This window comes from Bos javanicus, chromosome 4 (genome assembly GCF_032452875.1).
Source record: "Bos javanicus breed banteng chromosome 4, ARS-OSU_banteng_1.0, whole genome shotgun sequence".
In the NCBI taxonomy this organism is placed as follows: domain Eukaryota; kingdom Metazoa; phylum Chordata; class Mammalia; order Artiodactyla; family Bovidae; genus Bos; species Bos javanicus.
In genome coordinates this window covers 21,275,625-21,289,383 of record NC_083871.1, presented here as the reverse complement: position 1 = coordinate 21,289,383, position 13,759 = coordinate 21,275,625, and the positions used below count along the sequence as shown (strand labels likewise).

Here is a 13,759-nt window from a genome sequence, read left to right as displayed (position 1 = left end):
CAGGTCTCCCGCATTGTAGGCAGATGCTTTTACCCTCTGAGCTACCAGGGAAGTCACAATATCAAACATGTATTTAAAATATCTAACATGTATCTAAAACTAAAAAGGGAGAAATCATAATGGGAAAAAACATCTAAAGATAGAGCAAGAAAAAACATTTTGAAAATACAGTTTTTAAACTACAAGATGCGCTTCCTTACATGCAATGAATACGAACATTCTTTTCTTCCTTTTGACTAGAATTTAATCTCTCTGAGTCATCTGTCCAGCACAGAAACTATTTTGAAGCCAATTCTAGGACAATCTTGCAAAACAAACAAACAGTGCTCAAACACAAAACAATAGTTCACTTTACATAGGTTCTTTGTTTCCTGGTCTTCTGTTCAAAGTTAATGCCATGATCCAATTCCTTATTTGAAATTCTTGAGCATGCTACTTCAGAAGAAGTAGTAAATAAGAAATACTTATTTCTGACTAGTACTCGACTTTCCTGGATTCATTAATGTTCTTTCACACAAAGACCAGTTTGCTATATTTTTTGAAGCTAAGAAAGGTCTGTAAAGCACTAGCTGACAGCTAAATTTGTTAGTTTTTCATCCCAAACATCTTTGAGGAAAATCAGAGACAATAAAGCAATCTAACCTTTCATATTAAACATTAGTAAGCAATAGCTCCATTCTAGAAAAATAGAAAATAATTCATGTGACTTTTATATTTATTAATTCGGCTGTATGAAAGTGCATTTCAAATCCAAAAGACTAATTTCCATATGTGTTTACGTATAATAGGAGTTTTAAGGCTACACGATATCACAGAACGACGGCCCCGCTATAATCCACCAAATGTTCTTTTTAGAAGTAGCCTGGTTCCCCTGCCCTAGGCTGACTTCACACGTGTTGCAGGCGTTTCTTCCAGCCATATCACTTTTGGGTGTGAAATGCAAAAAGGAATTCCCTAGCTCACCTTTTTCAGGCAATTTTTACAGATCCTCTTTATCCCCACTGTCCACCAACAGCCCTTCAATTGACTGACGCAGGACTGATGATACAGCAGCTGTTTTTGCTGGTACTTTCTGTGACCGCCCCAGGGTTTTGTCCTTCCCTCAGGGCTTGTGTTGATGGCACACCTGCCGCCGAGTGCTTGCGTTTGGGATTTGAGAAAGTCATGTTTTCACAGCGCAGGTTTAAACAGCTCGGTCTGTTAAGGTGAATGTTTTGTAGCCCAGGACAGGAGAGAACCCTGAGGTATCTCCCTACTTTTTTAGGCTTCAGACCCATTGTATAGAGCAAGCTCCCACTTCCGGAAGCAAACCAAGATCTAAGCCTGTAAATGCCTCACAGCTTACGAAATCAAAACCTAAGGACAACCAATCACAATCAACTAGGGTTCAAGCTGTAGCCAATCAGCAGTAATTTCCTTGCTTTCTTGCCACCTTTTCTCCGTGAAAATCTCTCCCCAGTGCTCGGTTTGGCACTGCTGAATCCAAGAAGGATTTTGCGCAAAAAAATATTCTTAAAATGGTTAATACGCTTCTATTTATCTTTTAACAAGGCCCGGGTTTCATTTACACTATGATATTAACTTTGTAGCTATGGAAAAGTTTAATTCTAACTACTTAATGAGTTTTTAAAAATTAAATTCATATTTATATATAAAAGTATTTTAATCTTAAAAGTTGACCGTGTAATTAACTCACACATCACACTTGAATAAAATGTCACAACATGTCACCTTTTAAAAGATATGTATTTTAATAATAAAGACAGTATTAGTGAAGCCTTTTTTGTATGTATCTTTTGTGATGTTAAACAGGTACTGTCAAATATATGGATGTATATAAAAGTGGGTTAAGAATATAAATCATTTGTCAAGAAAGAGCTGTGCTTTCAAAGGCTTCTTAAAAGGCCAAAAAGGTAAAGTTTCTCTTAGGAAATGATGCTTAGGAGTTAATACTTATCACAGTTACATCTGCTAAAGAAGGAAAATAACAAACTTTTAAAACCATCTTAACAGAAATCTTACTGCAAATAGGTGATTCTTTTCAACACAATACATAGAAAGAAGAATAACCTCAAAGGCAGGTATAACTTTCTTCCATGGTATATTAAAAGTAGGAGTTTGGCTAATGGCTCCTGAATTGTAAAAGTTGCTGACAAACTCCCCTAGATTGTGTATAGTTTTTCCCCTTTAAAAAGTCATATATAAAGATATGTCAGCATCCAGCAGAGCTAATATTGGTCCATAAGAAAAGTTATAAAAATATTAACATAAGAAAATTCCAGTTTAAAAGAAATTTCAAACCAATTCTAAGCACGGAAAAATAGCCATATGGCTGAGGTTAATTTTCTAAAGTTAAACAAGCTCCTCCTTCCCCCCTGGGACAGCTGCCCCATTATATTTGTTTTTTTCCTACAAAAATCAGTTTACCACCTGCTGGAATCCCAGCCCAGGAACCAGCCTGTGAAAGTAAGTGGCTCATGACCCTGTTTTATGATGACAATTGGCGTCCTCTTGTCTCTTCCAGAAGGGTCGGTCTCAAGGTATATTTTGGCTAAAAAAGAGTTTAAAAAACAAATAAATTTGGTTAGTTTCAACTAAAGTAAAATAACTAAAGAATGAAAAGCCTTCCAATAAAAGTAATAAATCAAATTTTCATTGGCCCAAAGTAGCCAATGCTACTCCATTTGGACAATTCCTTATTATTTTCTCACATCTGGAATGTGCATGTCTCATTATTGCCTGAAAAAAATTCCAAACTTTATGGAATTATCCTTATAGCATAATTATTCTTTACTTTGCAATAATGCAAAAAACAACAACAACAAAGTACTGCCAGAAAGAACAGCATTCCTCAAAAGGAATTTATAAAAATCTAGATTATCAGAGTTATGGAGCTTTTACTATTCCCATAATTTTAAAAAATGAATTTAAAAGTCTAAGAATAAATTGATATAATTATATCCTAAATTAGATAACAAAACATAATTTTCTTATTCCTATTCTGAAATTCTTCAGTTTTAAAAAAATTCCACTACTCTTTAGTTCTGAAGATGAAAGCTAAGATTCTTCTGATTCTTCTTGGTTTTGATACATGGTTTTGGAGGATGTGGTGCAAAGAGAAATCAGGAACTTGGTAACAACTGTTCAGAATTATGTCCTAATTACCCGTGGGATCCAGCTTACCAGACTTCAGAGATTCTGATTTCTCAACTTCATTGGCATCTTTTCCAATCCAAATAAAAATCTGCAAAATTAAGCAATAATAATACTCATAATTTTGGGAGTCTAGATGCAGTGTGAGCCTTATGCAAAGTGCTTCTCATACCATCTCACTGAATCTTCACAGCCCCAAAGTCAGGGATGTGGAGATGCAGGTCCAGAGAAGTCCCTTCGCTTTCCTAATGTCTACACTTATTAAGAGATGCCTGAATTTGTATCCAGCCAGTTTGACGCTAGATATCACATTCTGGTATTTTATGTTTATATAGTATTTTTCTAGTTTACAAAGTGAGCCTTCCTGAAAACAACATACCGGCTGGGTTTTATGCACACATGCTCCTGGGGTGTGTAAAGCAGGCATTATTCCCATATTATTATCCTGAGGGAGCCATATGTAGCTTGTTCATGGGCACCCCACACTCCCTTTAGGAATCCCTAACTTAAACCTAGTCTTCTTCTATGTTAAGGCATCCTGTCACACTTTGGGAAAAGTGCTACGTGTGTGTGTGCTTAGTCACTCAGTCATGTCCCACTCTTTGCAACCCCATGGACTACAGCTTGCCAGACTCCTCTGTCCATGGGGATTCCCCAGGCAAGAATACTGGAGTGGGTTGCCATGCCCTCCTCCAGGGGATCTTTCCAACCCAGAGATCGAACCCAGGTCTCCCACATTGCAGGCAGATTCTTTACAGTCTGAGCCACCAGCAAAGCCCAAATATTGTTTAGTATTTAAATACTGATTCTTTAAAACCTGATATAAGTTCTGCATGTATCCTTCTTGTCAAATGTAGGTTGTGTACTTCAGTGATGAAAAATTCTCCTGAATTCCCTTATATTTAAATCACTTTAAGATCACTTGTTGGCAGAGAAATTTTGGTGAAGTTAGTTTTGATTATATTCTAATTCGTACTGAAAGTGCTGGAATATTTGCCTACAGGTACAGAATAAACCATGACAACACTGCTGAGTAAATAAAAAGCATAGTTAAAAAAAAATGAAGTGTAGTACTGGAAATATTCTAAAGCATCCTTGATCATGGAAGCAACAGAGTTGACTGCAAATGGAAAAGATTAAATTCTTCTGAATAATGAGACTTTCTTATTTTGTAATTCTTAAATACACAAAGGTGTTTTATTGACATGAGGTTTTATATTTCATATCTAGAAATAAGTGATCCATTCACTTAGGGAAAATCTGTGACCAGATCCCAAATTCAAATATGCTAATTCAAGACCAAGAAGCTAAAGTATAATATAACTGAATGATTTAACAAGAACAGACCTAAAAATAACAAATCTCTGTGGTTGACTAAAGACTAGGCCTAATTCAGGAACATATTTTATATTTGTTCTACACAATGTAGCTCCTAACATTTATTTTTCCCTGTCACTATTATTAATTTGCTGCTCTTTAGTCGATAAATCATGTCTGACTCTTTTGTGAACCCATAGACTGTAGCCCTCCAGACTCCTCTGTCCGTGTGATTTTTCCAGGCAAGAATACTGAGTGGGTTGCCATTTCCTTCTCTAGGGGATCTTCCCAAACCAGGGATCGAACCTGTGTCTCCTGCATTGTCAGGCAGATTCTTTACCAATGAACCACCAAAGAAGCCATTATTAGTTTACACAGAGGTTAAAAGAAAACGACTCTCAGGTATGACTTCCCTGGTGGCTCAGACAGTATAGGATCCACCTGCAATGCAGGAGACCTGGGTTTGATCCCTGGGTTGGGCAGATCCCCCAGAAGAGGGCATGACAACCCACTCCAGTATTCTTGCCTGGAGAATCCCATGGACAGAAGAGCCTGGTAGGCTACAATACACGGGGTCGCAAAGAGTCAGACATGACTGAGCGACTAACACACAACACATCGATGTGACATACAAAATCACCATTAATTTGCTACAAATAAAGACATATATATTAACAGTAACGTATTTTAGTGTGTAGATTCAAAAGTATTGTTTGTTTCTTCTCCAGGGGCCAGGTCTCCTATGACTTCTTGTCAGATTTCAAGAGAAATTCTGAATATTTCAGTCTCCCTGAGGCATGCTGCTGCTGCTAAGTCACTTCAGTCATGTCCGACTCTGTGCAACTCCATAGACGGCAGCCTACCAGGCTCGCCCGTCCCTGGGATTCTCCAGGCAAGAACACTGGAGTGGGTTGCCATTTCCTTCTCCAATGCGTGAAAGTGAAAAGTGAGAGTGAAGTCGCTCAGTCGTGTCGGACTCTTAGCGACCCCATGGACTGCAACCCACCAGGCCCCTCCGTCCATGGGATTTTCCAGGCAAGAGTACTGGAGTGGGGTGCCATTACCTTCTCCCCCTGAGGCACTGCAACCCACTAATGCATTTATTACTTACATGTATGAATGAATAAGAATGAATGAACGTCTGAATAAATAAGGAACAAATAAATCTTACAAAATAAATGAAAAACAGGAGTTTTTTGTTGTTTGTTTGTTGTTTCCACCTAAAACTATACAGCCAAAGATGGATAGCCATGGAATCATTTCCAGCTTAAGAAAACTTGCCATATGCATTAGTTTTATTTTTTGCCAAACTGAGGAAAGTTTCTTATAAATATAGCCTAAATCCATGGGTCTATTTATTATTAAACTTGCCATTTCTCAAAGAAGGTTTTATCAGCTCTCAAGTATAAGCACACTCTCTTGCCATGAACAAAATACAGTTTTACCTGTTCCCAAGCATCTAACAGCATGACATCATCTTCTGCTAAATCATCCTGGGTGAACTCTCCTGGAACCTCTTCAATCTGAAATGTATAAAAAAGCTTTATAAGCCAACAGTCAAGCAGTGATTTTTCTAATATAAAGGATACAAATGCTTTGTATTATCTGGAGCATAGGGGGGAAAAAAAAAGTTTGTTAGTCATTTTTTTCCTTCCCTTTGGGCAATAAAGACTTAAATAATCATTTATCTATTTAGTCATGTATCACAAACTGAGGCTATCTTATTTAGGGAGGAGAGTATTTAACATAAATATTGCATATGGCTTTAGAGAGACCATGCACAAGAAATATAGCCATAGTTTCGTCTACTTCCAGTTCTTTGTGACAAGTTGCTTCGCAGGTTTCTGTTGCCTTCCTGGTTCCTAAAGACATTTAAGTTTATGATGCAGGTATTACATCTTCTTTCATTTTGTAGGTAGGTCAAGATTATTTTAATAAAATCAATAGATCTGGTCATTTTAAAAAATCAACCATTTTAAATAAAATAACAATATTCCATAAGCAAAGTGTCATTATTTTTATTTTAAATGGGTTAAATTGTGTTCTCCAGAGCTAACACTAAAGGGTAATTGGCTAGTTTAACACACCCAATACCAGCAGGCATTCATTAAAGTTCAAATTTTTTAAAGAATTCTGGATGAAACTCCCCCTAATCATTAGAAGGTGGTGACAGATTGGATTAGGGTTTGCAGTTCTTCACGTTGCCCCTCTGCCGTGTGACTCTGCAAGTAAAGCTGACTGTGGCCTTGGCTGTGTCACATTAGCCAATGGGACTCAGCAGAGCCTCCTGTGTTCCTGGGCTCTGTCCATGGATAAACAGGCATGAACCTCACCTGCAGCCCCTTAAGCATGACAATACCAATTTGTTGCAATCTGATGGTATTCTCAGATTGGTACACAAAAAACAAACACTAGCCATGTACAGAGGGCAAGAAATGTGTTTATATATCTTTTTACAGAATATACCATGCCAGGCACCGTTCTAATTCTTTATATGCAACAACCAAGATAATATTCACAACTCTGTGAAGTCGGTACTAGGATTAGCCCCATTTTTCAGATGAGAACATTATAACACAGAGAGGGTAAGTGACCAGCCTCAGGTCACACAGCCAGTAAGAAATATCACCAAGTAAGTGATATTGAACAGGCACACTGGTTCTAAAAGCTGTGCTTTTGACCACTAGACTCTGCTGTCTTGTATGAATCTGCACGTCTAAAGCCTGTTTTCTGATGATGGTAATAAGATCAAACACTTGTTAGCAACACTCCTTTTCCTTAAAATGTTAAGAATTAGAGTTCCAAATGTTAAACAAGAAAATGAATAGGTGTAAAGAAAAAAGTATATTTCTCTTAAATATGTGAATGACAAAAGCCAAAAACTAATAGATTTTTTAAACTTAAGAAAAAGCCTAGGAATTATATTTGTGAGTATATATTTGCATATTCATTTTTGTAAAATATATCTTCATTGGAAACAAGCATGATATTTATAGAAATATTAGCAAATAATACTCTCAAGAAATTAGAGAGGCTCATACTGAAAAAGATGTTATTTGGATGTAATACCAAATAACAGACAAAAGAGTAAAACAGATTTTCCTGATGAAAAATTTATAAAATACAGGGATTTCCTGCAAAGTAGATGAACAATTGTGGTGCCTAACAACCTAATGTTTATCACAATTCACCATTTAAATCTTTAATCTTTAGGTCAAGTCACTTGTAAGCTGCAAGTGTGTTTCACATATGAGCAGTTTCTTCTTCAAAGCATTTTATTTCAAGCATGCAATGTACCTGGGAAAATATTAAAGTTGATGTGTGTGTTCAAAAGTAAAGCTTGTATTTACCAAGACAGGGTGACCAAATCTTTAGTTCAAATTTTATCAGCAAAGAATTTGTTCCTTAAATGAAAAATTTATACAAAAGCCTAGTATGTCAAATAGAGAAAGCAGAATTTTTGTGATTAAACTGAGATGAGGGGCTCAGCCCAGGATATTTCAGAGATGCATAGAAAATACTTGTACACAGACACTTTTACTTCGAATTGCCTAGAATTCAAAGCTTGTGAATGTGACTGTGACATAAACTCTTCCTGCTGATTTCAGCTCACTTGCAGGTGTGTGTAGAGCTTTCTGTGATTTTGCTCAATGATCATAATATTTCCATAATGTTTTCCATTCCATCAACACGGTGAGACGTTTGACTCCCCTGGGAAACTGAAGTGTAACATTTTACATAGTTTGATCACAGAAACCACTATTGCTGCACACCAAAAGTGTCAAATTATTAAATTACCAAATCCAACCATGTACATATGCATACAGCAACAGCCACACGCTGACACGGGTGCACAGTAGCTGATATTTTTAAGAGCCGCTTGAGTATTTCCATGCTCTCCCATCCATTATCATTGGCTCCTAAAATCAGCCCTGTGTGGAGCCAAGATTGTCTGTGGTTTGCAAGTAAACCAAAACTGGGATTGGAGTAGGAACGCCACTGGAAACACTCAGAGCAGCATCAGAATGCCTCCCTTCCCCCTACTGTTCGGTTCTACCCCGTGGTTTCTCAGGATGCTTACAATGAATCTTCCAGTTTTGTTGGAGCAGCCGTAAAGCCGAGGTGGATGGTCTTCAGCCTGGGATTCTAGCAGAGGAGAGGTCTGGTAGTCTTTTTTCCCTCCAAGGGAATTCCAAAATTCCTCTGTGGAAAACACACTGAGTTAACCTATGCATTTTCAGGAGCGTATGGTCGGTATTGCTTTACAGTAACAAATAATTGCACCTCACCTCAAGTTCACTGCTAAGTTACTTAAATATAGCAGGAGATGTTACACAAATAGAGCAGGTACCATCACCCATTCTTGCAACTAGATAATGGGTTTTTAATGCCCTATAACCATTTCAAAGTTCCTTTTTATAAAAAAAGGTAAATTACATGATGAGCAAGTACACCAAATGTAAGTTCTGGCTCGTGTCCTTGGTCCCACCTGTACACACCTGGTTCCTCGCCTTCCTGAATCGTCGCAGTTTTGCATTTGAGGACGCTTGCCACGTACTCTGCTCCTTTCTCCTCCTCCTGTGTGGAGCCTTTTCCTATCCAGATGTAGCCATTATTTTGTCGCAGTTTCAGGACAAAAACATCATTGGAATTCAATGAGTTTGCATCAACATCTACCTAGAGTATGAAGAAAAATAATATGATTTAAATTCATTGCTGGTTCCTCAGCAAACATGCCCAAGAAGCTGTGCTGCTGCCAACCCACCTACAGACTTCTGTCCTGATCCAGGAATTAACTCAGGGGGCATTAGCACACCACTTGTTATTGTTGTTCAGTTGCTAAGTTGTGTCCAAAACTTTACGACTCCATGGACTGCAGCACACCAGCCTTCCCTGTCATTCACTACCTCTGGGAGCTCGCTGAAACTCACATCCATTGAGGTGGTGATGCCATCCAACCATCTCACCCCCTGTTGCCCCTTCCTCCTCCTGCCTTCAATCTTTCCCAGCATCAGGGTCTTTTCCAATGATTCGGCTCATCATATCAGGTGGACAAGTATTGGAGCTTCAGCTTCAGCATCAGTTCTTCCAATGAAGATTCAGGACTGATTTCTTTTAGGATTGACTGGTTTGATCTCCTTGCTGTCCAAGGGACTCTCAAGAGTCTTCTCCAGCACCCCAGTTCAAAAGCATCAATTCTTCAGCACTCAACCTTCTTTATAGTCCATCTTTCACATCCATATATGACTACTGGATAAACCATAGCTTTGACTAGATAGACCTCTGTTGGCAAAGTGATGTCTCTGGCTTTTGATACGTTGTCTAGGTACAAAAAATTCTCAGAGCCAGGCTTCAACAGTACATAAACCGTGAACTTCCAGATGTTCCAGCTGGTTTTAGAAAAGGCAGAGGAACCAGAGGTCAAATTGCCCACATCTCTTGGATCATCGAAAAAGCAAGAGAGTTCCAGAAAACCATCTACTTCTGATTTACTGACTACACCAAAGCCTTTGACTGTGTGGATCACAATAAACTGGAAAATTCTGAAAGAAACAGGAATACCAGACCACCTGACCTGTCTCTTGAGAAATGTGTATGCAGGTCAGGAAGCAGCAGTTAGAACTGGACATGGAACAACAGACTGGTTCCAAATAGGAAAAGGAGTACATCAAGGCTGTATACTGTCACTGTGCTTATTTAACTTATATGTAGAATACAGCATGAGAAAAACTGGGCTGGAGGAAGTACAGGCTGGAATCAAGATTGCAGGGGGAGATACAAATAACCTCAGATATGCAGATGACACCACCCTTATGGCAGAAAGTGAAGAAGAACTGAAGAGCCTCTTGATGAAAGTGAAAGAGAAGAGTGTAAAAGTTGTTTTAAAGCTCAACATTCAGAAAACTAAGATCATAGCATCCACTCCCATCACTTTATGGCAAATAGATGGGGAAACAATGGAAACAGTGTCAGAGTTTATTTTTCTGGGCTCCAAAATCACTGCAGATGGTGACTCCAGCCATGAAATTAAAAGACGTTTGCTCCTTGGAAGAAAAGCTATGACCATCCTAAACAGCATATTCAAAAGCAGAAACATTACTTTGCCAACAGAGGTCCACTGAGTCAAAGCTATGGTTTTTCCAGTAGTCATGTATGGATGTGAGAGTGGGACTATAAAGAAAGCTGAGCACTGATGAATTGATGCCTTTGAACTGTGGTGTTGGAGAAGACTCTTGAGAGTCCCTTGGATTGCAAGGAGATCCACCCAGTCCATCCTAAAAGAAATCAGTCCTGAATATTCATTGGAAAGACTGATGCTGAAGCTGAAACTCCAATACTTTGGCCACCTGATGCGAAGAACTGACTCATCTGAAAAGACCCTGATGCTGGGAAAGATTGAAGGCGGGAGGAGAAGGGGATGAAAGAGGATGAGATGGTTGGATGGCATCACTGACTGGATGGACATGAGTTTGAGTAAGATCCTGGAGCTGGTGATAGACAGGGAAACATGGAGTGTTGCAGTCCATGGGGTTGCAAAGAGTTGGACATGACTAAGTAACTGAAGTGAACTCACCTTGGTACCACTAGGTAACTGCTAGGGGGTTAGAAACATTAGAACAGGAGCATATATTGCTGGGTCACTGTAAGGCTCACCTGCCTGCATAATCCTCTGAGAATAAAATGAGGCAAATTTAAGTGATACATAACAAGGATAATATTCAAAGAGACTGCAAAAAGGATGATGGCCTATAACTGATACTTGGAAAGAGGATGTAATATTCCCAAATGACACTCATAAAGCAGTGTTCCGATTTTCTCTCCCCTACTAAAGAGGTTTGTCAAATAATCAAGGGGACATCTAAAAATCATAAAACAGGGATTGAGATTTAATGTAAGAAAAGACTGTAACAGAGACTGACTAAAAGCTTCTCCAGGCTCAGATAAATTATAGCTCAGATTATAAAATAATATTTAGAAGGCATTAAAAGCATAGCACTGCTGCTGCTGCTGTTGCTAAGTCGCTTCAGTCGTGTCCGACTCTGTGCGACCCCATAGATGGCGGTCCACCAGGCTCCCCCATCCCTGGGATTCTCCAGGCAAGAACACTGGAGTGGGCTGCCATTTCTTTCTCCAATGCATGAAAGGGAAAAGTGAAAGTGAAGTCGCTCAGTCGTGTCCAACTCTTTGCGACCCCATGGTCTGCAGCCTACCAGGCTCCTCCGTCCATGGGATTTTCCAGGCAAGAGTACTGGAGTGGGGTGCCATTGCCTTCTCCATAGCACTGACAAACCCCCTTCCTTTTAACCAAGATGTTGTGGACACCGTCTGCGAGGAGCCACATGAGCACAGTTCTGGTCCATGTGGCCAAGGGCCAGTGAGAGATGCCTGGCTGAGGCCAGACTGCAGCCTGAGGGTGAGCCTTAAGGTGGAGCCTCGGGGCAGCAACAAGGCATTGTGCAGAGCCTCAGGCTTGGGAGGGGGCCTGAGCTCCTAGCATGGGCTTGCGTCTGTAAGCTTGTCATCTTGTGTCTCTGCACTGGTCTGAGGCCCTCTGGACACAGGAGTGTGTGACCGCGACAGTGTGTGTGTGACTTTCCGTAGGACTCTGTGTGACGTGTGATGTGTGCTAGCAGGGCGATGGAGGAGGAGGAGGAAACAAGACTGTGATAGGACAGCCATGAGGGAGGAGGAATTCCAGAGCGTGGTGTCCTGAGGCCAAGTGCAGAGAGCCTTCGGGAGGCAGCACGTGATGCCGTTTGACCAACTGTGTGGGGTGGCCAAAGGAAAGCATCAGCGTGTGGAAAGCTGGTCTTGCCCAGGTTCATCAGGACCCTGTCCCCAGAGACAGCACTGGAGGAGCAAGCACGCACTGCTGGATGCTTTGAAGATGTGCCCAGGTGTTGGTCACATTCAGGGGAAGGGTTGGCATCTTCTTTCAGTAAGAAGTTGGCCCCACGGACCAAGCTCAAAGGAATCCATCAGATGTGACGATGAAAACTGGTAGGAATTGTGACTCCCAATTCCTAATCTGGATGTCTCCTTGTTTTGTGTGTGTGTGTGTTTCCAGTCACTCAGGCATGTCTGATTCTTTTTGACCCTGGTGGCCTGTAGGCCCACCAGGCTCCTCTGCCCGTGGAATTTTCCAGGTAAGAATACTGGAAAGGATTCCCACATTCTACTCCAGGGGATCTTCCTGACCCAGGGAATGAACCTGCCTGCCTTGCATCTCCTGCACAGGCAGTGAGCTCTTTACCAACTGTTCCACCTAGGAAGCCCAAATGTCTCTTTGTTGGTATGGAGGAAAGAGCATGGAAGATGGAGAGACTGATAAGAGGCCCATGCCCAGACTGGTGTGAGGTCAGGGTGGTAGTTCCACAGAAGAACCTTAGAAAGCTTTAGCCTCCCAGGAGATGAAAACAGAAAGTCTTAGCAATAGTGTTTTGACTGGTGCATTTCAGAAAGGCTAGGAATGCAAAGGTTAGTTTGAGAGGCTGCAAGAAAAGAAAGAATCTACATCACAAGCAGCTCACGATGCTTCATAAAGAAGTGTCCACTGGGAAGAGCTCAGAACTGTTACGATTCTCCTTGACTCTTGCCTCTGAAATCAGCTAAGAGGGCCTGGAGATGAAAACTTCACTTTCAATTTGACAGACTAAACAATCAGTCACAATTGAACACATGAGAATCCCTGCACAGAATGTCATGGATGAGTCAATACAGAATGGCATTTAAATTACATGACTAAACGAGCTCACTCTGAAGAAGGCCAAGACAGCCCTGGAGAGCTCAAGAGCTTCGAGGACAAGCAGAGGAGGAGAATTCAGAAACTGGGTGGGAGTGAAAACAGCCTTCAGAAGGGTGACCCTGAAGAGTGGGAGAAATCCTGGTAAGTGTGGGGTTTCAGAAGCCTCGTTTAAAATAGTGTTTTGAGAAGACAGAAAGAGCAACTAAGTCAAATGCTAGAAAGAGGTTGAAACAATGGCATCAGAGAAGAGAATTTTGATGGCAAAAGTAGGTCATTGGCAAACTAGATAAATCCCATGTGGATGGTGTGGCGGGAAGGGATGGCTGAGCGGAGCGGCTTTTGATAGAGGAGGCTTAGCATAGCAGGGGCAGTGAGGGGGCGAAGATGACTCTTCTGAGGATCTGTACTCTTAAGGAGTGCAGAGAAAGGATGTGCTAGCCGGGAGGGTCAGAGTCAAGAGAGTTTTTAAAGAAAGGATTGAAGTGTTTTCAAGGCATGTTTGTGCTGCAGAGTAAGTAATCCAGGAGAGAAGAATAAATCAAT

At 40.5% G+C, this 13,759-nt stretch overlaps 1 protein-coding gene across 1 annotated transcript in view; it reads right to left on the bottom strand.

The window, feature by feature from the left end:
• Positions 1-1,727: 1,727 nt before the first annotated feature.
• The window catches only part of SCIN (scinderin), a 78,515-nt gene continuing 66,483 nt past the window's right edge, over positions 1,728-13,759 (bottom strand). The window contains exons 12-16 of the mRNA XM_061413582.1: positions 8,970-9,147; positions 8,552-8,673; positions 5,916-5,993; positions 3,184-3,244; positions 1,728-2,551 (exon numbers count right to left, since the gene is read on the bottom strand). Of these exons, the coding sequence (XP_061269566.1) occupies positions 2,424-2,551; positions 3,184-3,244; positions 5,916-5,993; positions 8,552-8,673; positions 8,970-9,147 (567 nt within the window). The 3' untranslated portion in view covers positions 1,728-2,423. The remainder of the gene's footprint in view (positions 2,552-3,183; positions 3,245-5,915; positions 5,994-8,551; positions 8,674-8,969; positions 9,148-13,759) is intronic.